The sequence below is a fragment of the Carassius gibelio genome, chromosome B4, assembly GCF_023724105.1.
Source record: "Carassius gibelio isolate Cgi1373 ecotype wild population from Czech Republic chromosome B4, carGib1.2-hapl.c, whole genome shotgun sequence".
Lineage (NCBI taxonomy): Eukaryota > Metazoa > Chordata > Actinopteri > Cypriniformes > Cyprinidae > Carassius > Carassius gibelio.
Genome location: NC_068399.1, coordinates 15,824,465 through 15,852,083, shown reverse-complemented (window position 1 = coordinate 15,852,083; position 27,619 = coordinate 15,824,465). Strand labels below are relative to the sequence as shown.

General features: G+C 36.0%; 1 protein-coding gene across 4 annotated transcripts in view; it reads right to left on the bottom strand.

Moving 5' to 3' along the window:
* Positions 1 to 205: 205 nt before the first annotated feature.
* LOC127956800 (voltage-dependent calcium channel subunit alpha-2/delta-1) overlaps positions 206 to 27,619 on the bottom strand; it is a 78,162-nt gene continuing 50,748 nt past the window's right edge. For 2 of the 4 annotated variants that reach the window (XM_052555003.1, XM_052555001.1), the window contains exons 10-38: positions 26,180 to 26,279; positions 25,403 to 25,561; positions 25,016 to 25,120; positions 23,209 to 23,287; positions 23,083 to 23,132; positions 22,925 to 23,014; positions 22,768 to 22,839; positions 22,617 to 22,697; positions 21,337 to 21,411; positions 20,802 to 20,873; positions 19,692 to 19,763; positions 19,060 to 19,121; positions 18,476 to 18,552; positions 15,278 to 15,338; positions 15,041 to 15,141; positions 12,151 to 12,232; positions 11,656 to 11,721; positions 11,456 to 11,565; positions 11,300 to 11,362; positions 10,990 to 11,057; positions 10,708 to 10,746; positions 10,194 to 10,265; positions 8,501 to 8,653; positions 7,724 to 7,776; positions 7,475 to 7,530; positions 6,976 to 7,102; positions 6,530 to 6,642; positions 5,571 to 5,653; positions 206 to 3,533 (exon numbers count right to left, since the gene is read on the bottom strand). In XM_052555003.1, coding sequence (XP_052410963.1) covers positions 3,417 to 3,533; positions 5,571 to 5,653; positions 6,530 to 6,642; positions 6,976 to 7,102; positions 7,475 to 7,530; positions 7,724 to 7,776; positions 8,501 to 8,653; positions 10,194 to 10,265; positions 10,708 to 10,746; positions 10,990 to 11,057; positions 11,300 to 11,362; positions 11,456 to 11,565; positions 11,656 to 11,721; positions 12,151 to 12,232; positions 15,041 to 15,141; positions 15,278 to 15,338; positions 18,476 to 18,552; positions 19,060 to 19,121; positions 19,692 to 19,763; positions 20,802 to 20,873; positions 21,337 to 21,411; positions 22,617 to 22,697; positions 22,768 to 22,839; positions 22,925 to 23,014; positions 23,083 to 23,132; positions 23,209 to 23,287; positions 25,016 to 25,120; positions 25,403 to 25,561; positions 26,180 to 26,279 — 2,458 coding nt within the window. In that variant the 3' untranslated portion in view covers positions 206 to 3,416. Of the gene's footprint in view, positions 3,534 to 5,570; positions 5,654 to 6,529; positions 6,643 to 6,975; positions 7,103 to 7,474; positions 7,531 to 7,719; positions 7,777 to 8,500; positions 8,654 to 10,193; positions 10,266 to 10,707; positions 10,747 to 10,989; positions 11,058 to 11,299; positions 11,363 to 11,455; positions 11,566 to 11,655; positions 11,722 to 12,150; positions 12,233 to 15,040; positions 15,142 to 15,277; positions 15,339 to 18,475; positions 18,553 to 19,059; positions 19,122 to 19,691; positions 19,764 to 20,801; positions 20,874 to 21,336; positions 21,412 to 22,616; positions 22,698 to 22,767; positions 22,840 to 22,924; positions 23,015 to 23,082; positions 23,133 to 23,208; positions 23,288 to 25,015; positions 25,121 to 25,402; positions 25,562 to 26,179; positions 26,280 to 27,619 lie in introns of those variants that run through there. The other 2 variants (XM_052555002.1, XM_052555005.1) reach the window with 2 other exon arrangements.

The window sequence follows — 27,619 nt, the reverse complement described above, 5'->3', positions numbered from 1 at the left end:
CTCAATGTACTAAAACGTGCACACGATTACTATTACGTTCCCTCGATTTACTATTGTGTTCCCTTGATTTGCTAAATCATGCACACGTAATAATAAATCGAGGGAATTTAATAGTAATTGTGTGCACGTTTTAGTACATTGAGGGAATGAATTAGTAAATCGTGCACACAATTTAGCCTACTATTTTTTCCTGCATGCCATGTGCGGGGCTCCGTAAAAGACTGCACGTCTAAACATCAGCTTTTTAAAAGAAAGAGTAAATGCTTCCTATATCTTTTTTTTTTAGTTGACGTCAAATACTTTGGCGTAATTTAATTTGTCATTTTACTAGAAGCTATTTAAACAAATTAGGCCGATGACAACACGGCTGTTTGAAATTGTTCAAAAACCATGAACAAAACTATGTGTGGTTTAAAAAAACAGACTACATTAAATGAAGGTTACGTTTGGTATTGTTTGGGTCACCACTTGAAATCTGGTTCTTGAAGCAAAACCAGATGTGAACCACTGGATGACAGTACAGTTAAGGGGGCTGAAAATAAGCCTAGGGATAAGTCCTCCAAAAACTGACTGATGCAGACTAACGGTCAGCCAGGAGACAAGTGGAGGCAGCAGGATCTGACTGACCACTTAAAACACACTTCACACTATCAGACAATTCCAGAGATCAAAACCCAAACAGAGCAGAGAGACAGCTTTTTAAATCACATTTAGCAATTTTCTGTTCCTGAGGTGACAGCATCTGAGCTCAGTGAAAAAGGCAGTGAATGTTAAGGTGAGGTCACATTAACGAAATTTCAGCGAGATTTAGCAAAAAAGTCCTTTGTCGGTAATGTAATGACGTATGAAGCACAGCTGACTTTCAAAGCCAGCAAATATTCACAAAATCTGCTACCGTCCTCATACGAAGCTCAAGATCGCACAGATTCCTACTGAAATAACTCGATTTTTTCCAGTGCAATTTTGCTAAATGTAATTGCACCTTTCACGCCTTTAAGGTCCGAGTCCTAAATTTTCATATGCACTTTTTAAACAGTAGAATCCTACATTGTGACATCATCAGATGGGAAACAATGTGTACTGATTTGTATAAATATGTAAATTTTTGTTTAGTTTTTTTTTAAAAGAAGGTCAAGTTGGATGCATTGCATTATGGGATACAGTATTTCAAATATGTACTTTATACTTAGTATAGATGAACAAGATGACATTACTTTTGCTGGGAATTAACGTGGGTAATTCTTTGAGTTAACAGTCTGGAACTGGAAATGTTTTCAATAATTTCTCATGTTGACAGCCAATTAACTACGATGTTCTTTTCTTTTTTTTTTTTTTTTATCATACACTGATTTAATGCACATCACATCTAGAATGCTTGTCTGATTACAGTGATAAATCATGGAAAGAGTTTGAGAAGAATGGCTTTTCAACGCAAGCCAAATCCACAAAGTCCAATCATGTTGTTTTCAGGTGCATTACCAAAACCGTTTCCTGTGTACAGAGGAAATGATGCATAAAGTAGCAGAGATGTTGCTCACTAAAATTCACTTTCCATTCTGGATTTGATGTTGTGTGTCTTCATGTTTTTTTTTTTTTTAATTTCCTGTTTGTCTACTCTTCTAAAATTAGAAAGAACACGATGGTAATCAGCTCTGACAGATACCCAAATGATTTTGTACATAAGCCAAAAGCCCATTATTACTTGCAGAAATCATCTGTTTGCTATTAATTAATCACCATATTTCATAATCAATACAATATTGAATATATTGGGTACTGGCTAAGCATTAGGCATCCCTCCTTCTCTTCAAAACAGAAAAAAAACTTTGAACTGAATACTTCAATTAAAAAAAAAGGTAGCTTGGCTTTTTTACAGACATAATAATTATTTAAATATATATATTATTATTATGAATATTAAACAAATATAACGCTGAAAAATATTTTTATAACATTCAATATGTGAGCAGTCCAGGGCTTCCATAAGTATTCTTGTCTCTTCTCAAAATCTTAATTATTCCATAAATGTTGAATTTTGGCCAAGATTTCAATGAGGCACAAAGATCCAGTCAGGACCTCTTAAAGGGACAGAAGTTAAATTTTTCATCAGATCAGAATGATGATATTTAGCATTTCTCTGGGTCAGATTGCACATTGTGATATTCCTTTGCTTAATTTTATATGAAACCATTCACATCAAGGCACGTTGACAGAAAAAAAAAAAGGCTGACAGAGCTCTGCCTCTGACATTAAAGTGAAAAACGACACATTAGAGACTCAGACAGCACAACCAGGCCCAACATTTCTTATAAAAACTCCCGAGCATCTCAAAATATCTGTAAACATTAGATAATATTCTTTCCACCTTTCTGAGTTCTCCAGATGAAATTAAAACATGGGAAAGAGCAACTATGTCATAAACGCCTTTCACCAGTCAGTAACTACATATCCACACACATACATTAAACAGAGCACATAAAACTCCACATTAAACATACAGCAGAAAACTCTTCGCTCATTTGCATTACTTTAAACCATCTCAAATAAACAGCTAACGCACCAAAAACACACACAGCAAGCTTTTAGGTCGATACGAATCGGCTGTCATTTAAAAAGCCCTGAATGAGAACCAAAGGGCTGCTTGGCCACACGACCTGCTTGGCATCAAGGGCAAAGTACAGCAACACCACACACAAGGTAAGGTTTGGCAGCTGGGTGCATCTGAAACGCACTATGGGCCGATAAAAAATTGTGAATACAGGTACCCACGGACAAAGAGAGGGAGGTACTGTTCACTCGAAACAGCGGTCAGAAATGAAACCGATATTCCCGAGGCACAGAGGTGGAGACCACTGGGAAAAACAAGAGACCTTTGCATCGGGTCACAAGCTCACTTGTCCTTTTCTTTTCCAGTAATGGGCTGCAGACCACAAACAAGGCTGGATTTTGACCCAACCCAGAAGGATCCTTTAAAAATCTCAGCAGGGCAAGCCATAAAAGTTTGTAATACTGAGGAATTAGCCGTGTAAATATGTCGAAGGACAAGTAGGTTAAAAAAGGCATCACACCGGTAAAGGGCGAAACTTTGGTTGGCAGTGTTGTGATTGGATAATTTTTTCGTTTTAAAGACAGGACCTTTCTTTACAGCGAAGTGACGATGAAGTGTCAAGGTCTGCCCACCCTGTCGCTCATGAGGAAGGAGTCTGACCTTACGGGTCAAATGTCAAAGGTCGTTGCTCATTTATCATCTCCGACCTACTTTGACCTCAAAGGCTGTGAGTGATCGCGGCTTGGGTTTTGTACTTCCTGGGTCAGAGCCTCTCCCTCCATGTGCTGGGCTGTAGCGTGGGAGTCCAGATGAATGTTTAAATGTATGTTTTATCATTGTAGAGGGGTGTGGCGTCTCTATGCTGAGGTCACGAGAGGCAGTGTCCTCGTCCAATCAGAAGCCAGAGCAGCGGCAGCTGGAGGATGATCATGGACTCGATAGATGGACTCAGACTTGACGCCCCACCGCAATCCTCATTCTGCTCCTATTGCAATGCCAACAAGAGAAAGCCATAAGTCCACTGGGGAACTAATGGTGCGATCACATCTGGGTTACGATGAGAAAGAAACTTTGTGATAAAGGACAGAATTGGGGATCCAGAAGTAAAAATTCCATTGATTTTCTCCATTGGCAATAGATAATATAGTTTATTATAGATAATATACTGTAGTTTATTCTAATATAGTTAACCAATATGTATATGTTATATATAGATTTATAGAGATTAATTAATTAATTATCAATATTATAATCAATGACTACATCATTTTTATTTACTGCATCGTTTTTTCCATTACCTTTTTGCATGATTAAACAAAACAATACAATATACTCGAAAGTTAAAAAGTGGGGTCAGTAAATTAGTATTTCTTTTTTTTTTTACATTGATAAAAACTGATTGTAAAGTCTTAGAATAAATAATAAATATACTAAATTATTTTGAGTGGATTCTGCTATTTTAAACTTTTTATTTATCAAAGAATCCTGAAAAAAGTATCACAAGAACAAAAAAAATTTAAAAAAAGATAAGCGGCACAACACCGATAATGAATCAGCATATTAGATTTTTAAAGGATCATGTGACACTGAGTGATGACTGCTGAAAATTCAGCTTTGCACCACAAGAATAAATTATATAAAACAGTAAACCGTTATTTTAAATTGCAATAATATTTTACAATATTACAGTTTTTTTTTCTGTATTTTTGATTAAATAAATGCTGCCTTGATGAGCATAAGAAGAAAGTCCTTCAAAAAAATGTTTAATAATACTGATTCCAAACTTTTGAATAGCAGTATATATATTTAGCATATTATATATATTTCATTACAGTAATTGTGACATTAGGTGAAAGTTTTTTTATATATATATTTTTTAATATGAATAAATATGCTTATGGTGTAAATAATGTATTCACTAAAGCGGGTGAATTAATCAGGCATGAGAGTTACATCAGCAGTTTAACAAGCTCTCAGAAGCAACCGCTAAATTAATTCGTTTGATTCATGCTAAATCAAATGCACAAGAGAAAGAGATATTTATCTAAATTAGACCGAGTGGAAGATGTAGATAAAAAGAACAGAACAGAAGTGTGCCGGCTGATAGCCTTTTGCACAAACAAACTAAAAATTTCCAAGTAAACTCAAATAAGATGACATATACAACACAAAAGTGACACAGGTGTTTAGTGAATTTACTTCTAATTTGGCAGACAAGATATATCAATATGAATGAATCAATAAACAAAGAGAGAGAGAGAGAAAGAGAGAGATATGGACTGACCCGAGACAGCACATGAACACTGGCAGCAGTAACATGAGCAGAGAGGAAAGCAGTGGAGAGCCTGCATTTCTCCTACACATGGCCTCATCCTAACATACATTATACAGCCAAATACACAGCACCAGAGAAAGAGAGAAAGAGAGAGGAAGAGTCATGCAGGAAAATGTTTGACAGTCAGAAGTTTAAGCAACACTCAAACAAGTGCTTGAGCCAAAAAGCATTAATACTGCAAGTAAAAAGAGAGAATCCAGAGCAGGAAGTAGGAAGTGTTTAGATAAAGATACACTACTTGGTCAAAAGTATGTGGACACCCCACTCATAAATAGTCTGTGAACATTTCGATTCAAAATCATGAATAAAAAGTTCAGCTTGTTCAGTGGGGTTCATGTCAATTCTTTCACACTAAACTCTTTACGTCTTCAAATATGGGATTGTATAACTATCTGCTTATCTGAAACACCCAACAAAGTTCATTTCAAAAAGGTGCCCACATTCTTCAGGCCATGAGATTAGAACATGTCAAACAAAGCCAAGCTCTCCAAAACCAAGATCTATCACACAGAGCCAAATAGTTTCGTCGATCACGAGTCTCAGTGTGGTAGGTCTCGGGTAATGACTGAAATGAGAGCAGCAAAGACCAGCCAAATTGGACATGATGCACATTAAGTCATGCTGATTGCTAGTATGGTCACAATCTGTTGTAGGCTTTCGCAGGAAGGAGGTGTTTAAGTGACTTACACTTGTGTTGTTGTCAAAGCACTGGTGCGGACCTTTCCGATAGCGTGGGTTCAGGGCTATCTCACAGGGATCAGGACCTGGAGCTATGGGACCAAGTTCAGGATTCAAATCAGCACAATCTGACATTCATTTATTTCTTTGTTAATGAGCCACCAATTCACTAAAACTTAGCTACACTTATAATTGGCATTAGAGTGTATTGGACTTAATACACTCCTGCTGAAAAACTGCTAGTCCATCCTGGATCATGCAGGTCTTGTGCTGGTGGTCTAGCTGTTCAGCAGCAAAACCTGTTTTTTTCTGGAGCTCCAAGGAAGTTTTGCTGGGTTATTTAGCAAAGTACCAAAAATACCAGCGTAGCACAATTTTATAAAACTTTGCAACCTATTTACAAAGTATTTACAAGGCAAATGGGACCGTGGCGGAGACGTGGTTTAGTCGGGAAATGCGAGAGAGACGGGGACTCGTGAGCACGTGAAGCTGGAGAGCGGTCGAGCCAGACAGACGCAGTAGCGAAGCTGAAGTGCTTTTAGAGAGTGCGCGTACCTGCCACACTTGTTTATTTTGTTGTTTGTTTTTGTAAAGAATAAAGTCTCTCACGAGCCCCATACGCCGACTCTGGTCTCCTTCCTCTACCCCGATCGAACTACGAACTATCATTACAGGGACATTGGATAAACATGTTGGGTAATGACTTGAGAACTGGTCAACCATTTTTCCAGTTTCCTGACATCAGCTGTTCGAATGAACTGACTAAAATGAACTAAATGACAACGAGAGAGAGATTCTCCCCTAATGTGTTTTTGCGAGAAATTGTGAGACGCATTGTATTCATTGGAAAAAACTACTTGAAGTTATTTCTGAACTTCCTTCTCATGCTGACGCTGACCTGATGAGTAACCATCATTGTGTGTCTCAACACAAATCAGCAGGTTTGTTTGTACATGAATGAAGGATACACGGCTTTTCTTCCTGGGAGAAAAATCTTTCATCAGCCTGGCAACACGGTTCTTTTGAGTCGGCAACAATAAGCACCAGATTTGTTTTTGGAAGCTTTTCAGCTATGAACTGCCTGAAAACAAAAACACAAAAATATGCACAAACAAACAGGCACAATTCAAAAAGGTCACCTTGAACATAAAGAACTGGATGACAAGTGATTTAAAGGCTTTATAATGACATAAAATGTTACATATAAGTATATAAATAAACAGCAAAAATGTATAATCATACAATCATAATAATCAATATTAGTTATTTTTTTCCCAAATAAAGATAACTTGAAAACGTATGTAAAGCTCAGGAGCAATGAATATGTTTTTTTGCTGAATCACATTTCATTGACAATAAATAAATAAAATATAAAATCCTTTTCATTCCATGATTAAGCTCCATAAAATCTCACCTGGAGCAGTTTTGACAATCAATAGTCCCCTTAAAAGATGTCTCATTGTTCTCAAAGAAATATTGTTTCTGCTCTTTAATGCAACTCTCTTTAGATGGCATCTCAGACAGGTCATCGTCTAGGTCCGCTGTGAACAAAACACCATTGATATGATGCCATGAGATGCAATACTTTAAATGATTATTTGAATTACTGTGATTTAGTGCATAAATAACACCTCAACTGTCAATAGAGTCAATTACAATTATTAAAATTACAATTATTAAATTTAACAGAATACAGTCCAAATTTACACCACACCTCCATCAACAATAACTGTCTTTGACATTATGAATTAGAATACATGGTCACAGTCTCTACGTACAGGAACTCAACCTTAGCGGTCATTAGCACTGAAGTGTTGGCAATTCACCAGACGACAAGAAAAACAGCCGTCTGCCAAATTGCAGTAGCTTGATCATTGTTTCATAGCAATGAAATACTAATGTCTAGATCTTACCTGCCTCAAGGAAGTTAGGAAATGTGATGCTGACAAACAACTGCTGCAATATCGACCTGGAGAAATCAAAAGAAATACTGATTTAGCTAAGAACAATGGTTTTGTCCATAGGCTGCGATGAAAGTCATTGGGTTCCAAAACTCCTGTTTTCTTGTAAAATATACAATGAGGCCCTTTTTTTTTTTATATCTCCTATTGTTTTCAACAGAAGAAAGGTTTTTTGTGAACTGAAAAAGTGAAATCGCTCACCAGGCTGCTGCAGAAGCCCACCAACCAATGTTCAGGATGTCAGCTATGGTGGGCTAAAAGGGACAAACAACATGTTTTTAATCTACACAACATTTCTGTAAGCACTAAGGGCATCTAAAATGTCCTTGTGATGTATGTTAAATCAGCATAAACACTAAGATGTTGGCATCTTAAACTCTTATTCTCTCAAACATTCTTCTTCGAACTTTGCAAGTTGCATATCCTGAGCTGAGAAGCACCAAAACATCCTGTTTTTTATTGGAAGGGGGCCCTATTATGACCCTGCCAGACAGAAAGGACCTGGTGCCAAACAATAAGGGAGATATTAGACAAAAGCTCAGCAGATGCAAGCATAAATCCACAAACAAGGCCAAACGAATGAGCTCAGGGGACCATTAGCTGCCGCACACGCTGCTCTGATTAGCATGAGAGAGGAAGTGTCTCTGTGTAATGATTCACGCTTGACTCTGTGTGTTGTGAGAGATTTAGTCAGCATGTAGCACAAGGCCGTAATCGTTCAAGACACAGATCAGAGAGAGTATCGTGAGGCTAACTTATCAGTGTGACATGATGGAACAACATTATGAAGTTCACTAATTGCATGACTAAGCTTTATAGTCCAGGGAAAATGTGCAATGTAAGCAAATCTTTATTTACATGTGCTAAAACATGCAAACCACTACTAGATAGGATTTTATTGTGAGTGAACATATTATAAACTGACTTTATTTTTTTTTCTTAAGAAACTGAAATGAATTCAAAGAAAATGAAACTTACCACATAGACTGATCTGAGACCAGCGGCGGCTTTAGTTTCTTTGGTGGGATCACAGAGGGCCTGGTAGTCGTAGGTTATGTTGACGGAGAACAGGGATTCGTTTATCAGATTCCTCATTAGGCTGGGGTCAATCATACCGAAAAACTGTCCGATCTGAAAACACCGCCATTCACAAACACACACAATTACTAAGAGACTTCTGTTGTTATTATATAGGGATTATTATAATTACTACAGACAAAAAAAAAAATTCAAATCAAGAAGCCTTCCATCGGTCAATTTGACGAACTAGTTAAATCATGTTTTGCAAAATCTGTGGGGCAATTTGTTTTCCCATTATGTAAAAAAATAAATAAAATCTGATTTCACCCACAAAACTTTGCTGGTATCTCCAAAGGAACATCCAAAGGATTTGATCAGACTTAGCTTACTTCTGGGGATAATTTAATGTCTCAAAAGAATAACCTTCATGAACCTGCATTTTACAAAGCTACAGGCACAGACAGTAAATATGCACCACTTAAAAATAAAGTACACAAAATCTATTTTTGTTTTCAATTAACATAATCTAAACCCGCAATGAAATGTTTGTTTATTTGCCATTTGGTCTGCAGATGTCCTGAGATGAGCTACAAACAGTATAAAGAATCACGCTCTGAATACACACATCTGCTCCTGATGAATGACAAAGTGTGCCTTCTTTTTTGGTTTAGCAAAGGTAAAATTAAATAAAATAAAAATGTTCATATTTGCCACACTGATTCTAATAAACTAATAAATAGCCAATATGTTAATAATAGTCCTGCCGATACTAGTAAGTATTGATCCTTATACTAAAGTGTTACCAAAAACGCTTAAGTGTGTTAAAACAGAAATGTGTTGAGTTAAATAGTGAATAATTATGCACAGCTTTCTGGATTCCATGTGGCCATTCTTATTCCAAATTCCACAACCTTGGCCGAGTTTGTCACTCAGGGTATGAGGATGTCTGTCCGTACTAATCTGTAGAATAAGTTCATGCTGTGAACTACATGCTGTGTTTAAAGAGTGTGGAGCCCACCGTGCTCAGGGGAGCCAATAGGATCTGTAGTAATCTTATTTGGACAGCCTACTGCATTACCATAATTTAAACCAAAGAAAGAGCTGTCTGTGAGCCCAGAAAATCTCTGAGGTGTGATACCGACCGCGAGTGTGTGTGTGCTTTTAAAAAAAAACCGCCCCTGTTCTGGTTACTGTTACGAACACACACAGCTAAACTTCCAGCTTTGTATTGCACGTAAGAATGTAAAAGTATGTGCATCCGAGACCATAAGTCAGTCCAAAGGCGATATAAATCCTAGAGCGTACAGAACGGCCGCCGCTCCCTGTGCAATAACAGCTGTAATGAATGTGCGGTCTGCCCGGCGGTCCTAGCCGACCCCTGGAGAGTCTGCCCACACAGAGGGGAGGAGACGGGGTTTAGGGCACAGTCAGTCCCCTCGGCTTGAGTCCTGCTGCCAAACACTCCGGCCGTGATTTATCCTGCACACACTCCGCTCTGATTGGTTTCCTTTGCTGAGCCTAACTTTAAACATTTACTCTAATGCTGTTGCAAACGGGGTGCAGGTGGGGTTGGGTGGGCACTCTCCGGGGGTCAAAGAAGGGGAATGTGGAATCGAAGCAAAATGGTAATTGGGTATGAAGAGAGGCACACCTTATTGATATAATCATCCTTATTGGTCATGACAAGGAAGCCTCCATCATCCAGAAGAAAGCAGTCCAGATTCTTTAAGAGAAAAAAATTAATACAGGCTTAGTGTAATTTAAGCTAAGCTTATTATTATTTTTTAATAATAAATTAATACTTTTATTCAAAAGGGACACATAAAACTGGTCGAAAGTGACAGTAAAGACACAAAGACAGTTACAAACTATTTCTATTTTTAAATAAATGCTGTCTTCCATTCATCAAAGAATCCTGAAAAAGATTTGATGGTTTCCAAAAAAATAATAAAAAGCAGTGCAACCATTTTTAAAGGTGAAAATAATAAGAAATTTTTCTTGAGAAAATATACTAAAGTAGAAAACTGTTATTTGTTTTTACTGCATTTTTGTCAAAATAAATAAAAAATCTTACTACCTCCAAAATTCAAAACAGTAGTTTATATAATATAGATTTTAACATCTCTTTAGATCTAACACAAGTGGTTGCATAAATATAATCTTACGCTATCGTCCCTCCTGCACCCACATATTTCGCCAACACACTGTGCAGGAAGAGTAAACATAGATTCATATTAGAATATCAAAACTGTGTTATCAGGCAATATTAAGGATTTCTTTTATTTATTGGTATCAGTGGACATTGGGCACACTAAATCATATTGTATATGCAATTGTGCATGCTCATTTTTTACATCTAGATCACCTTTGACAACATCTAATGCTCACTTGAAATGAATGTTCACTACAGTTCAAATGAATACAGGAGGTTCATTTCTTGCACTCACTTTGGGCGTGATCGTAGCTTTGATGAAGCTTTCCATCCAAGTCTGTTTATCCAGTTTTACACCAACCACTGAAACCAAAATGAGTTTAGTTTGAAATTTTCCATCAGTTCACAATCACACAATCAAATGAAAAAAAAAAAGAATTCTGAAAAAACTTTCTGAACTGGCCACTTCTAGTAAGTGTCAATAATTTGAAAATACTCTTTTATAACTTGACCAGGCTGTTATATTGGTGTATCAAAACATGCTCTCTTCTGTTTTTCTATCTACAGTATATTCCCATATCAGAACTATAACGTCCGACTCTTACCTGCTGGCTTCAGCAGGAATTCATCAACTCTCAGGTCCATCGCTCTGCTCACTAAAATAGAATCTTGAGTTTATGAAAAAAGGGGACAGAAAATATCCATTAATCCAAAAGGAAAAAAGGGATTTTGCTGTATAATAATCACCAACACATACTTACCATTGACTGCATATGGTGATGATGTAAATACATAAATGTTGTTGTCCAGACTTCTCTTGTAGAAACTGGACTTGTATGTTTCTGCATGCTCAGTCCATTCTGAACCAGCACTGCAGAACACACACAGAGTGATGATTTTAGTCGAAATCCCACAAACCTGCCTGGTATTCCCTCTCTCAAGCTTTAAAATATAATAGTACCTCGCAGGATAGATTCTAGTGACTCCGCCGTCTGTCAACACAAACTTAGCCCTGATTCCTTTATTCCTGCAAACCACAAACCAGACTGAAAACAGTGCTGTGTGAAATAGATGAAGTTCACTGAAAAGTTCTATCATACTTTTTTCTTTAATGCTGCTTACGGGATTTTCTTTTTTCTGTGGAACACAAAAGGAGATGCTTAGCAGAATGTTCATGCTGCTCTTTTCCATACAACAAACGTATACAGTGGCCAAACTCCTAAAAGGACAATAAAGCACCATAAAAGACTATTTTGATGATGCTCTTTTTGGAATTTGACAGCATATGCTTTCATTGTGTGAAAAAAAGCAGCATGAACATAGCTCAAAACATCTCCTTTTGTGTTCCACCAAAGAAAGATGTTCATACAGGTTTGGATCAATATGATGAAAGTATAGTTGAAGTTAAATTCACTTGGCCTTGTGTATTTTGCATGTATAATTCAGTGCAACTCACAGCTTCTGTTTGTTCCAGTGTTTGGCCAGTTCAGCGGTGATTCCAGCGTCCAGCAGCAGTCTGTTTATTAACTCCATATTACCTGAGGAAGCACACATAAAAAATGGCTTCTATCAACATCTCGCCATACTTTTACTATCGTTTTAACATGAGAAGTATCAAAATGACTCTCGCGCTACAGGAGCAAATTCTAATGGAAGATCAATGGGCTCAGAAGAAAGCTTTACGTCATTATAAGCTTCACCTTTGACTTGATAAATGCATAAACACCTGTTGCTTATGAGTTAGATCAGGCTCCACATTCTGACCTTTGAGGCAACTGATGCCAAAGTCATAAAGAAGTAGGACTTCACAAAAAAGAGAGCGAGACAGCGACTCAAAAAAACGGGTCAGTGAGACACGTCAGGAGAGTAACACGCAGATTCATTTTCCGAGACGTGGAACATGATTTTATTCTTGGGCTGTATGAAACAGCAGTAGGTGTTCAAAGGTTTTACGTTTTTTTTTTTTTTTTTTTGGTGCGGGCACATTCAGAACGTTAGAGTGTTTTATAACATCGCACTGCAGTTCATTACCGCAAAGCCTTTACGACAAAACACACACACTTCAGAAAGAGCAGCTGGTGTACAACTTTATTCCGCCCCCCTCTGCACGCTGCATGCTTTTCATTAGGACCTGATTGAGAGCAGCGCAAGAACACAATTCAACTGATCTGCCTGTGTGGAAATCGTGGACTTAAAATACCAGACCTCTGTGACAAATAGCCACAGAAATGAGCGTTTACAGTGCTATGTTTTGCAGGTTACAAAATTTTATTGTCTATGCTCACGAGGAAGTTTTCTTCTTGAGTGAAAAAACAGAATGGGTTGAAATGATTGTCTGTTGGTTAACGTGAGAGAAGTTTTGTTGTTGGATGTCTGTAGTATATCTGAAATTGAGACTTTTGGAAAATAAAATAAAATAAAATAAAAGCTATTTTTAATTAAATTAAATGATCTATTTTTTATCAAAAATAAATATGTTAATTTAATTTAATTTAATTTCCTGGACCCTACCAATGTAATTTCATACATCGTCCTACTCTCTCAAGCCCCTTTCACACTGCCATTCCGGCAAATACAGAGGTAAAGTGTTCCTGTAATTGTTCCCGGGTCGCTAGATTTTGCACTTTCACACTGCCAGTGATGACCCGGTATATGTGCGTGCTTTCACACACAACCCTTGAAGATCCCGTAAGGACACGTGACATCAGCGCGTGACGTGTAATGTACGAGTCGACAACACTTGGCACCTTATACTTTCACTGAAGCAAGCAAACGATCTCGGCGTCAGCGCGGAAAGTGAGGAACTAACTGATCTCTGCTTCATTACAGTTTGCACATATGTTTTCGTCGCGAATGTTGATCTTCCTTCAAAACAGCCGGTAAAAGAGTCGCGCGATAACGCGCGTCATCACTTCGATACGGAATTAGATCTGGCTTTTGTTCACACAGCGCTCGTTCCGGATCGATTACCGCAATGTTACTAGGTCCCCGACCCGGGTTCGATTCGGTAATCAATTCCGGGACGTGGTTGCTTTCACACAGAAGGCGACCAGGCAATGTTACGGGAATATTGCGGGTCCGACGTGCAGTGTGAAAGGGGCTTCAGTTTCCCTTTGACATGTCCTGCTTTTCCTCTTTCACACTGGGTAATTGGTGCATAATTCAAGGAGTGGGCTCATAGGTATAAAGTACCAAGTGATTACCGCAACACCAACTGATCCTGATGAGATCAAAGCGGCCTGCAGAGAGGAAGGTGAGGGGAAGGGGTTGTCTGTGTGTGTGTGTGGGCAAAGGGAGGAGGTTTACTTAGTATTAACACGGTCAACCAGAAAACAATAAATATAATTAGATTCAAAGTGATATACACAAACCCTAATATAATCAAGAAAAGGTGCAAGAGAACTGCTTTTGATGTGGATGAGGATTTTATTTTTAATACAGCAGAAGTAGTTTGATTATAAATAGTATTATGACTGAATTAAAACATGGATTTTCTTTCTTTCCCTGAAAAAAATATTAAAATATGTAATGGCATTGTTTAGTAATATAATACAGCACTATTTATAACACTGTTAAAAACTGTTTAAAAATAATACAAAATATATTCCAATGTGAAATAACAATATTTTGTTTAACATATTTTGTTAAAGCTGTTTAACAATAATGTAGTTAAAGCTGGAATTAAATTATTTAGTCATATGATGTAGTAATATTTCAAATACTGTATTATCTATGATAAAAACGTTTTATTTAACAAATATTTAGTGGCAATTGTGAAATGTCAAATGATTTCATTTAGTAATATAATGCATCAATGTTAATAATACTGTAATAAAAACCATTTAAAAATATAGCAAATAATGAATTGTGTAATGACATCATTAGTAATATAATTTAGCAATGTTTATACTGTATTAAAAATTATTAAAATTTATTCAAATGTGTAATTGCAATATTTAGTAATAATATCATAATACTATGTTAAAAACACTTAAAATTATTCAACTTCATTAAAAACGTGTAATGGTATCATTTAAAAATATATTATATATATTTTTATAATACTGTTTTAAAGTACGGCAACTGTAAATCTTTGAATATACATTTATATATATATATATATATATATATATATATATATATATATATATATATATATATATAAAATTTTGCTAATCGTAGCGTCTACTTTTAAGTAACATTTTAATCAAGATTCTGTCCTCACAAACTGCTCACTACCCCCGGAGCAGCCATGGAAATGAACTCTGAACCTTTAAACTAGCGTTATTATCTCTGACCTCAGTGGATTTGAGCCAGCAGGCCAGAAAGCTCCAGAAGATACTCACACGGCGAGTTGTTGGGGGTATGTATGTCAATGTACTCAATGAAGTCTGTGAGGAACTGTGTGTGGTTGTCACTCTGAACTTTCAGGTCTGAGCAGTAAACTCTAAAGCATGGAAAAGGAACATTTCTCAGAATCATTTACTGTTGCAGAAAAAAATAAATAAGTAAGATCGGAACAACATGAAGGTGAGTTAATGATCACACTATTTTTGGGTGAACTATCCCTTTAAGAAACTGACCTGGGTGCTATTAAAGTATGTCCATACTCTTCAAAGTGTTCCAAATGAAGGCTTTCAAAAACTGAAAGAAAACATGAAAATATCAGAAATCAGCAAGATCGAAGAACATTTCAAATAAGTTCTGTCATTACAGAGCGGAAAATTATACAAAACAGATATATACAGGATAAAAACAGACCCTAAAAACTTACAGGTACATTCAAAATGACCTGAAAGTGAAACACAACTCTACAGAAAGCAGGCTGCTGCACAACAGCTTGTGAAAATATGTCTCTGAGCTTCTGTCTAGTAATGCGGTTATACGCTGTGACACCCTGCTGTTTAGGCACACGGCCTCACATACGGGTGGCCCAGACACAGCAAGTTCAAAATGTGATCTGTTCTCTCAAAATACAATAACAATAACAATTAAATTAACTAAAATTCTGAGCAAAGTTGAGATCAAGAAATATGGAAGATTCTGCACTGTAACAATGTGTTTTTAAATAAATAAATGTCTCTTTCAGATTCATCCCATTCTTCCACATACTCTCTTCTATATATTTATGGATGTGGGTTGGTTTGTGAGTATGTTTGTTCTTTCGGAAACCAGATGACAGACTTAAACATGTGAGAGGTCAGACGTTACATCCAGGTTCAAACATGAAGGAAAAGACAAAAGGAGAGAAAAACAGTACTTGCCAGTTTCTTCTGAAGGGTCAAAGGCCGCAAAGAGGGAAAGGAGGGAGCAATTTACAGAGGAAAGGAGGCAAAGAGAGGCAGAGAAAACCACAGGGGTAAAAGGTCACCAATATTTTATTCACAGAACAAGCCTTGAATAAAAATATTGCATTCTCATCTAAGGTTGTAAATTGAAAGACGAGCAACATTAATAAATGATGCAGTCACATGAGCCAAAAAAAGATGACAGAAGAAGAGAATAACGTGTCATGCAGAAAATAATAATAAATGACTTTCTTCAGAATTAACATCACTTGTTTTTACATCTTGTTAATGCAATGACATCCAGATATTTTTAAATGTAGCCAAACTGTCCAAACGCATTTTGAGGCCGCCGCATTTTCACTTGACTTACTTTAAACTCAATCTCTGTGATGGTGTCAGGTTGAAAAAAGTAAAATATGGTTTTAAAGGATGTAAAATATAGTTTAGCAGAAGGACAAGCCAAGATCTGGTGGCAGACGAGCGATTAGTACAGATTGTTATTGCGGAACAGTAACATTAGACGCCTTGAAGTAACACTGTCCCGTTAAAGTTAAAAAGGGGCACACACATACCACATCCGCACCTGGACATGAACCCACGGACCCAACACACACACAGAGGACATGCCTTCTAAAGAGCGAGGCCTGTATTTTGTTAAACTGCCCCTTTACGAGGCTTTGAAAACATCCAGATGATTCAGAGAGCGAAGGGGCGGAGATAAAAGCACAAAGAGTCACACTCATGTCCTCTGCAGTTTCCAAACCTCCAGGAAAACATCTACTAAACATGATGCCCTACACACATACACACACATTCAGACTCGGTCCTGGACTGTAAATGTGATAGTCACACTTCATGACACTCATAGCGTTGACAAACACACTGAAGTTGCAAAGAGACAACACATCTAAACTTATTTACTCAGCAGAGAAACATTTGCACATGCAAAGCAATAGAAGAGTGAACAAATGTGTTTTTGTGCATTCTTTTTTTTTTTTTAATGGTGACTGCGATTTAGATACTGTAAGTGCAGAGCAGGTGCTAGTAGTAGAGATAGGCCGATAAGAAAATCTAGTTTTAAAACATTTAATGACTTAAAAAAAGTGGTGTAATCATCAAGTAAAAAGTAAAAACATATTTTCCTTGCACCCCGAATCTATGTACACTTTATATTAGGCTTTTAAATAATTTTTTTTAGAATTAAACAAATATCAAGAATTGTTATTCATTAATATCAAGTTTTGTTTTTTGTTTTATAAGTTTTATAAGTTGCACCACATGACATTTTACTTGAACTCAAATAAATATCATTATTTTACAATTTGCACCACATAATATTGTACTTAAACTCTCTCTCTCGCACACACGCACACACACACACACACACACACACACACACACACACACACACACACACACACACACACACACACATTAATTAAACAGACATTTTTCACATATTCATAATATTTAAGGAAAATTGCTCCAATGGTTTATTTCTAAGAAATAACAGTAACAGTAAAAAACTCAATTTTAAATGCTTTTCTTTGTAAGAATGCCTTTCTATATATTATAGTATCAGAAAATAAGTAATACTTTGACCCCCATAAACATTAAAAATGTATTTTCATTCAGAAAAAAAACAATTATTGTAAAAAGTTTGTCACATTTTTGTTGCAGTTTAATGTATTCTTGAATAAATTAATAGATCTGAAAATGATAGATTATTGTAACATTAGAAGAAAAAAAAACATGAATTGAAGTTCATATTGCCAATAAAATGGTTTAAATGAAGTATTTACTGACAATAAGCAGCTCAGTAAATCTGAATGGTAATTCCATCTGAGCCAGGATATCACAAAACAACAATCTCGGCCGATCTCTAGTAAGAATCACTATGAAGGAAATACAGAAGGAAAATACTTGCCGGAATTTTCAGAGACATTCCAAGCTATGGACAGACAGGGAAAAGAGGAAAGGGAGAGAGATGGAGAGAAAAACAGAGAGAGAATGAAAAAGTTTTGGGGAAAGCAAGATATAGGAAAGAACATGAGGGATTTCACAATATTTTATTCAATCCTAGAAGCTTTGAATAAGAATATTGTACAGGAACTGTGAGGGCTCTCCTGGAGGGAGGGGCATTTGAGATTCCCTTTCCTCTCCCAAAAGCCACATGAGAGGACGAGAGGGTAAACATGGGCACAGAGATGCATCTGGAAGAAAAACCTGGGCTAATATGCACAAGGTGAAAGCCTTTTGCTGTTAAAGGAGTCGTCGCCCCGTCTGGAGCGTTCTCGTAGAGACAAACCACAACTGAGGAACCACGCTGTTACATTTCCAGATGAGGTCAGGGTGTCAAAAAGAGATGTGAAATGGACAGAGGCTGTAGGGGACTCTCTGGATGAAAACCAGGAGCTTCTTTCCTCTGAGGACAAGAGACTATAATTCCAAGCTCTTTGATAAAGGTGTGAGAATGTGAGCTGTGGTACTTACATTTGGCCTGAGTGATGATGTCTACTATATTGGCTTTGATGTAGCTGACACTGTAATCAGGTAGAACTAAAGCGAGACTACAGAGAGAAGACACAAGGAATAAATGAGGATGAAAGGCAGTAGACTTCCTGACATTATTATAACTGAGAAATAAACGTCCTGTGTAATTCAAATTGGAGTTTTGTTGCTTTTTGTTCATGTAGGCTGCAATTTATAGATTCCAACTCAAATTGGTAAGAGATCTTAAACTCAAACATAAATGACTCTATTTCGCTATATATACATATATATATACACCGCCGCTAGGGGGCACTGTACAAAGTCTATACTTCTCCCGTAAAAGACACAGTGAAGCGAAATAGAGTATATATATAAACATTCATATGCTTGTACCTCACAGAACCAAACACACCCTCACAAATGCAACAAAAACAAAACAAGATGAAAACAAAGCAAATCAAGGCAAAGATTGTAACAAACAAACAAATAAAAACAAGACAAAATCAAATAAAAGTAAAATAAAATAAAAATAGTAAAAAGACAATAAAACAAGGCATAAGACAAAAAGTAAATATTTCTCAGACCTGTAGTTTGTTTTATTGACTGGAGCCCAAGTGTAGGTTCTGATGCCTCTGTCTATGTAACGCTGCAATAAGAATAAAATGACACTTAGTGGTTTAATGAACTATTGATCTGTGTTTTACTAGTATTGTATAGCCCAGTGGTTCTCAACTGGTGGCTTGCGACAACTTTACTGTGCAATTTCATCGGTGATTTGTTCTCTTCCTGGTTTCAAATCTATGCTTAAATTGTGATGTCTTAAAAATTATTTATTTATTCAATTATTTAAGAGTGAGCCAAATAGATGGTCCACCTTTATTTAATTGATTTTGGCTTATCCAACTCTGCACCATTTTAGTGCATTCATAAGAAACATCTGATATATTAATCTGGCTTAATCACATAAACGTGTTTCCTACCAACCAGAATGTGTTTTGTGCAGTAACATTTTACCAGAGATATTCAGGAACTAATAATAAAATTCAATGAATACATTTTTAACATTTAAAGGCCATTTTTGTTTGCATTTGTACAATGTTTTAAAAACATTAAACTATTTTTATGTTGTTTCCATTTGACCTCTTATAATAAAAAAATTTGTGATTTGAGCAAAACCAGCTGAGAAGCACTTCCTGTTTAAATCATGCATGATTACCTTATCTTGAGACGTCATAAGTGTTTGGAATCTCTTTTGATCACTGTTTCCATCTATCATACTGCTTCTGATCTACAGACAGACAGACAGACAGGTGTGTCACTGATGTATCATTGCTGCAAATACTGCACGTTACTGGATCTTCAAAAGCAGACACAGAGTGTTGCTTTCAGCTAAAAGAAGATAATTACTCCTGTAATCTAATATCCCCTTAGATAACTTTTAAGTAAGAAAATTAGTAATTTGGGTTGTGAAGTGAGAAACTTATATTTTTATAGCCAGCATATTGTTATGAAATCACACAGGACTAAAAATCAACTTTGCTGTTATTGCTGCTTTGATAATCACTTTGTTATGACTTAAAGCTGAAGTAGGTAACTTTTGTAAAAATGTATTTCTGAAACCTGTCATTATGTCCTGACAGTAGAATATGAGACAGATAATCTGTGAAAAAATCAAGCTCCTCTGGCTCCTCCCAGTGGTCCTATTGCCATTTGCAGAAATTCATCCGCTCCCGTTAAGAAACAACCAATCAGAGCTGCGGTCCGTAACTTTTTTTTGTGTTCAAGATTTACAGAATGTATATAATAAGTGAGTACACCATGAACCATTTACAAAACCGTGTTTTTAGCTTGTCCTGAATCATTAGGGTACATCTATAATAAGTGTTTATATTCGGACTATTTTAGATTGCTTTGGGGGTACCGCAGCGGAGTAACCCAGTACCTTTGTGATTCTTCATAGACATAAACAGAGAGAAGTAGTTCCGGCTACGATGTTCTTCCACAAGACGCAAGCAGTTCTGTTTATTAACCGCTAGAGCGTCAAAAGTTACCTGACTGCAGCTTTAAACATCTATACAAAAGAGCACAAGTAACGTTACAAAATCAAATCACACCAGCCTGTATTGATTTTAACACAGGAAAGCTTGACTCTAAAAGCCGTTTTTTCTTTTTTTTTTTTACTTAATGGGATATTAGATTATTTGGAAAAATGGATTTTGTCTATTTAATGAAAGTCAGTAGGGTCCAGCGTCGACCCCATTTACTTTCATTGTACTGACAAATTAGATTTCGGCATAAAAAAAAAACATATAAAGTTTGCTCTCACCTCCACCTTCACTTCATCCTCTAATTCTGCATCTAAGAAGTCCAATGTCACGGGTTCTTGAGACTTGAGATCCTGCAGGCAAACAACAACAACTTTCAAAATAATCCCATAAATCAATACTGCACAGCATATTTGTGTGCAGAAATATTTACCAATGAGTCACTTTTTCCTTGAAGTAGTGCCCAATGAGGAACCGTTTCTCAGCATATCTGCTTTGTTCCACACACAGTGCCCACTAATCCCACGGATCACTGACTAAACATTTACTAATTGTCATGCATGTGTTTTGAATAAATGCTCTCTTTGCCGTTTCATCTGTGAACTAAACAGAACGACTGTGTTTGGATTGCACAAATGATATTTATTACAAAGGACAGAGGCCCTTTGCACATGTGGGTGGCCAGAGTTATTTCATCATAACCTATAATGAAGGTTCTTCAGCCGTGCATAACTAATCATACACATGGTTATAGGCTGCTACTTTTAACAACAGAGAGAAAGAAACATACAGCGATGGCATGACAGAGAGTCGTACCTTCGGCTGAAGGTTGGGATGAAGCAGCACGTAGCCGTTGGGGTCGATGGCGAAGTAATATCCATTTGGTCCGAGCTTTATGGAACGAAAGACAAGGGTTTTGATTATTATTCTGTAACATCTGATAGCGTGCTTTTGCTACTGTACCTTTAAGACTGGTACATGCAAATGAGGTTTGTTATTATTGGCTAAACTTTTTACATGTGAAATGTTTATAAACACTCCCACCAGGCTGGTATAAGTAGTTCTTCGTAATTTTAAGCTTAGATGATTCATTTTTGCTGCTTAGTATGCACAAAAAAAACATTCTTGAGAAATATTGTTACTTAGTTAAAGTAAAATAATATAAAAAATATATAGTGCCTACTCTTCCTGTTTTCAAATCTATATTTAAATCTTGACGACTTAAAATTTATCTACGCTTTCTTTATGAGTGAGTCAAATGCATTATTTGCAAATTTGCATACTAATTTATTTGCCTTAGGTCATTTTTATGTCCGGCTTTGGTCAACCAAAAAGAAAGAAAGCAAGAAAGAAAGAAAGAAAGAATGAAAGAAAGAAGTATACAGCCTATCAGACAATTTTATTTCAGTTGATATTGGATTTTGACACTGTTAAATGCAATTTTAAAGCAAATCTCAAAATTAATATTAATATTATATTATTATAAAATCTTATGTAATGTATTTTTCCTGCTTAAATTAACTTGTAGCATTTTTCACAATTGATTTTAGTATTAGTTAGCATTTAAATGTTTTTTATTTTATTTTACTTTTATTAAAATACTGAAATAGAACATTTATTCCGTTAATTTAACATAGTGATAATAATTATCAGCTTACAAGTATCAACCAGAATTTAAATATCAGTGCAACCTTAATGCAAAGGACTTTATAAAACTTAATTACATAAAATGTTTATTGAACTCATTCAAACTAATCAAATCTATAAAGATATTGGACATTAAGCATGTGAATTCAAAAAAGGTCAAAATCAGACACACACAGTTTTCCTTGCTTTCATTGAGCATGTATGCTGTAGTATGCCTATATTTAATATTTAACTTTTGGTTTAACATAAAATGACCCCTTAAGTTAATTTGGCAGTGAAAACAAAAAGCAAAAATCACAAGATTTATAAACACAAGGAATGCAGCAGCACTGTTAACATGACCCAGCTGTTACAGGTCAATGCAACGCTTGTGCAAGCTCTTCAATGTTGCAAACTCTCAGTCGTAAATTAAGAAGTGCGGATCGCACCCACACGCTCTCACGCCTTACAGTGTAATGTGGAGTCAGTCTCTTGATGTCATCCAGAGACACGTCTATGGCCATCACCCCCAAAATCAACTGGCTCTGGGCCTGCAATTGATAAAGAGGACATTAAAACAGATGGCGTTCCACTCGAGTTCATCTGATTCACTGACTTCACCTTATTCTTGTCTTTACTGGTGCTGGTCTTATTGAACACAGGCAGAGTGCCTGTAATCACAAGCCCCAATTCCTGTAACACAAATACAAACCCAACAGCTCTTCAATACTTCAGAATCAGCCTTACATCAGCCAGATATATAGAAAATAAGACGTACTAGAGCGTCCACATAAACGTTGGTCCACTGGACAGTTTTTGCGTCGTCATATTCTTTCACCATGGGTCTACCCAACACATCCAGGTACTCCTGCAGCGAAAGGATGCTGGTTACTATCGTATATGATGCGGGACAGGGGTCACATTTATGTCATTTACCTGGGTGTTGATCCTGATGGCTCCAATCGAGGGGATCTCATAATAATAACCTGCGGGAAACATCAAAATCTTAATACATGATAATAAGACTTCCAAATTTCTCAGCATTAGATTTCAGCGTTTTACCATTGTTATTGCAAGCCATCCATTGAATTGGTGTCTTATCATAGTTATGCTGGCCCACAGAAAAGGTGAAGATCCGAACCTGACAGAAGAGAGGAACAAAGATACTGATATGATTACGTTGTAAAACCAGGTGTTTGCATCAAAGGTTTTGGATCAGTAATATTTTTTATGAGTCTCTCATTCTCAAGGCTGTATTTATTTGACAAAAAAAAAAAATTGTCATTGTCATTGCAATTTAAAATAACAGTTTTCTATTTTAATATACTATTCAAATATAATTTATTCCTGTGATGCAAAGCTGAATTTTCAGAAGCATTACATTTTCTGAAATCATGATAATATGCTGATTTATTCTCAGTGTTGGAAACAGAACAGTGCTGCTGTGTGAAATGGATAAAAAGTGATAGTAAAGATTTACATTGTTACAAAAGATTTCTGTTTTGAACAAATTCGGTTCTTTTTAACTTTTTCATTCATCAGAGAGTCAAAGAAAAAAGTATCACAGGTTCCAAAAAAGATATTAAGCAGCACAGCAGTTTCAGCACTGATAATAAATCAGCACATTAGAATGATCTCTGAAGGATCATGTGACACTGAAGACTGGGGTAATGGCTGATGAACATTCAGCACTGCGTTACAGAAATAAATTATATTTTATATAAGTATATTAGAATAGGAAACCAATATTAGAAAGTGCAATATTATTTCACAATATTACTGTTTTTTCTGTATTTTTATCAAATAAATACAACCTTGATGAGCATAAGATACATTAAAAAATTTATTGTTCTCCAAATTTTGAATGGCAGTATAAATATAATATATAATTTCTGCACATAACAAAACCCTCATTAGCACATTTGAACACATCCTTATTGGTAAAATTATATTTAATTTAAGTCATTTAGCAGATGCTGTTATCCAAAGCGACAATATAAAAAGAGTAGAGAGGGCAAGAGTTACAGATCAAATTAGATATGATATAAATATGATATAATGTTGTTAAAAGATTATGAAGGCTACAACGATTATTACAATTCATTCCATGATCACTCAGAAATCATCTTCATTTGCTCATTTAGTGCTCAGGAAACATTTGTTATCATTATCTATGTTGATAACATGCATATGTAATAATGCTTATTATAAGGCAATATTTTTGGGGTTGGTGTGATTCATTGTTTTCCAGGATTCAGAAGAAATTTAAATTCAAAAGAACAGCATTTATTTGGAACAGAAATCTTTCTCTCATAACATTATAAATGTTACTTTTGAATACTTTAATTAATTTATTCTGAAATAAAAGTATTATTTTCTTTTTTAAAAATGGTAGTTTACATTTAAATTAAAAATGCAATGTATTTTATTTTATTAATGTCAGTGCATAGCTTTTATTATTATCTGAGCGTAAGAACAGTAGAAGTCTATGGCGCATCTCATTTATGTGTGCGTGTGTGTGTGTGTGTGTGTGTGGGTGTGTGTGTGTGTGGGCATGTTTTTGTGACATATCAGGACACAACTTTGTATAATGACATGGGTATGACACAGGTATTACAAGGAGAGGGTGACTTATGAGGACATAACCCAGTCCCCATTTTTCAAAATGCTCATAAATCATAAAGAATGAGTCTTATTGAGAAAGTAAAAATGTTTCCTGTGAGGGTTAGGGTTAGGTGTAGGGTCGGTGTAGGGCCACAGAATATACAGTTTGTACAGTATCAAAACCATTACGCCTATGGGATTTCCCCACTTTTCACAAAAAAAAAAAAACTGTGTGGTGTGTGTGTGTGGCCATGTGGTTCCTCACCTCCTTTTTCCTGTTGTAATTGTCAAAGATCTCTGAAGCTCTGTCCTCCCCTCCATCAGTGAATAGCATGATGATTTTATTACAGTTTGCTCTTGAAAAATTAATCTATAAAAGTAACAAATCATTTTAAAAGTACAAATGTATAATAAACAAGTGATGCCACTAGCTATAATATTCACTGCTGCCACAAGATGGCGCAACAAACTTACAACTTACCTTTAAACAGATTTGATCTCAACATATACAATACACATTATATAACTTAAAGAAAAAAAAGTCCATCACAAAAAAGAATTTGGTAACAAAAAAAGCAGGTTAAATATTGAGTGATATTATTTCCCCATTGTGGTTTTTGTTTCTAAATTAAGCTACATTAGATATTCTTACTGAGGAGAGCTGGCCAAAAGCCTCCTTAAAGCCGATTTTATAGTCAGTGGTGCCATTCGCTGTGATCTTCTGGACTGCCTCCTTCAGAATCTTCTTATTACGGACATTGGCTTGGACCAGGTTTTTAAAGCAGGCGACCGACTTGGCCGAATTGTTGAACTGAAACAATAGCAAAGCATCGTAGTTAGTCATCTGTACATGCAAAGATTGTTATGAAATCATTTAGATTCAAGGCTTTGTTCGGCTCCTCTAAATAAGTCGAATGGCTCAGTGCCAGCAATACACTTAGAGCACTGCTGGCTAATTTCATTAACTCCAAGCTAACGTCATACAGCTGGAGCCAGGCCATAAAATACAAGCGTCAAGTTATTAAAGAAATGGAGGAAGAAAGTTAATCGAAAACATACTAAACAACTCACTCACTTAAAAGCAGAATACAGAGTTTGTGATTTTTATTCCTGTCAGTAGTCTCATGAAGAAAATGAAATAAATGATGCATTTCATAAATGAATTGCACAGCATCTAGAGCAGAGGATGATGGGAGACATCAATAATTCTTTGGCCTGCCGCCTCAGCGGTGCCTAACTGAAACCACAAAAAAAAAATGAAAAAAAATAACTATGACTTTATGGATGCTTGGAGGCTCAATGCCTCTGTTTCCCTCCAATTTTCTATTCCTACTCAGCAGGAATACAGAATGTTTTTTTTGGAGCGTCGGAGGAGTTCATCATTTAAACAACACTCTCAGCAACACACATATATCTCCTATAGACTCACAGAGACGATGTTGACGTAATCATCATCGGAGAGAGTCTCCAGCATCTCGCTGACGGAAGTGCGAATGAGCTTCAGTGTCAGACCCGACACGCTTCCACTCCTACAGAGAATAACATAGTCAGTTCAAACATGCGACTATAGAATCACTACAATGTGCTACAAAAGATTAGCTTCATTTATTGTCTTAAATCATTTAATTTGATTGTGCAGGAAAAATGATCTACTGTATATAAATAAAAAAATAAAAAAGACGGACATCCAACTGAAAACAACTTAATTTAAAAAACAAAACGAAATAAAATATAAATATAAATATATACAAATAAATAAATAAATAAATAAATAGAGAGAAACCTTATAGTTATGGAGAGCTCTGAAGGGAATCAAAAAAAAAAAAAATCCAAACCATAGACTAACTATTATATTATATTAAATGAAATTAAATGAAATTAAATGAAATTATATTATATTATATTATATTATATTATATTATATTATATTATATTATATTATATTATATTATATTATATTATATTATATTATATTATATTTGTAGCAGAAATGAGTCGAACAGACAAATTAAAGAGTCTATCAGAGCTGTGTGCATTGAAACATGAGCTGAATTCCTCAGGAAGTCATAAATCAGTTCTAGTGCCACAAGAACCAAGCGAGATAACCAACCAACCAACTTTTTCACACAACAGCTTTCAACATTAACACCAATAGAACAATTATTGACAATTTTAATTCGAAGAAGAGATTGTCAAATTTATTGTTCGTGATTGAAATGCAACGCTGGACATCACATGTAAACCCAGGAGATCAAGTTAAATACTTGCATTGACTTCCCCCATCAGGCAGAAACAGACTGAAATTCCTAAGGGGGAAGGGCTTTAAACTTCTGTCTTCACAGAAAAGTCCCTTTGCCAGAGAATGGCAAAGAAACTGCTTTTTATACATTATATATGGACCAGAATGAACTCAAAAAGACTTCTAAATGAATCGTTCCATTGCTTAACTTTTTTAAAGTTTAAATGCTTTGGACACGATGTAATTTCGCTTTTTAGTCTGCTTTTAGTCCCTAGCTGCTGCTATTAGCCATGTCTGCTCTTAGTTCCAGCCTTGCTCGTGCTATCAGTCATGCTATTAGTCATGCCTGCTCTTAGCTTTTAGCTTGTAGCTTTGCTACCTAGCTTTAGCTTGTAGCATCTAGCCATGCGGTTAGTCATCATTGTTCTTTGAGCGCGGTTCCAGCGTGCCTGCCTGCTGCTACTTAGCCACGATGAGAAGGAACACAACCTAGTCTCGTCAAACTTTATTTCTTTTCTTTTCCGTTTGAGAGTTTCGTGTTCTGAGTTAAGTTTTGTAACGTCCATTCAACTTCAACCAGCGAACACGACTCTGCACTTTCAGCCAACGCCCAACAACCACAGGCTTCCC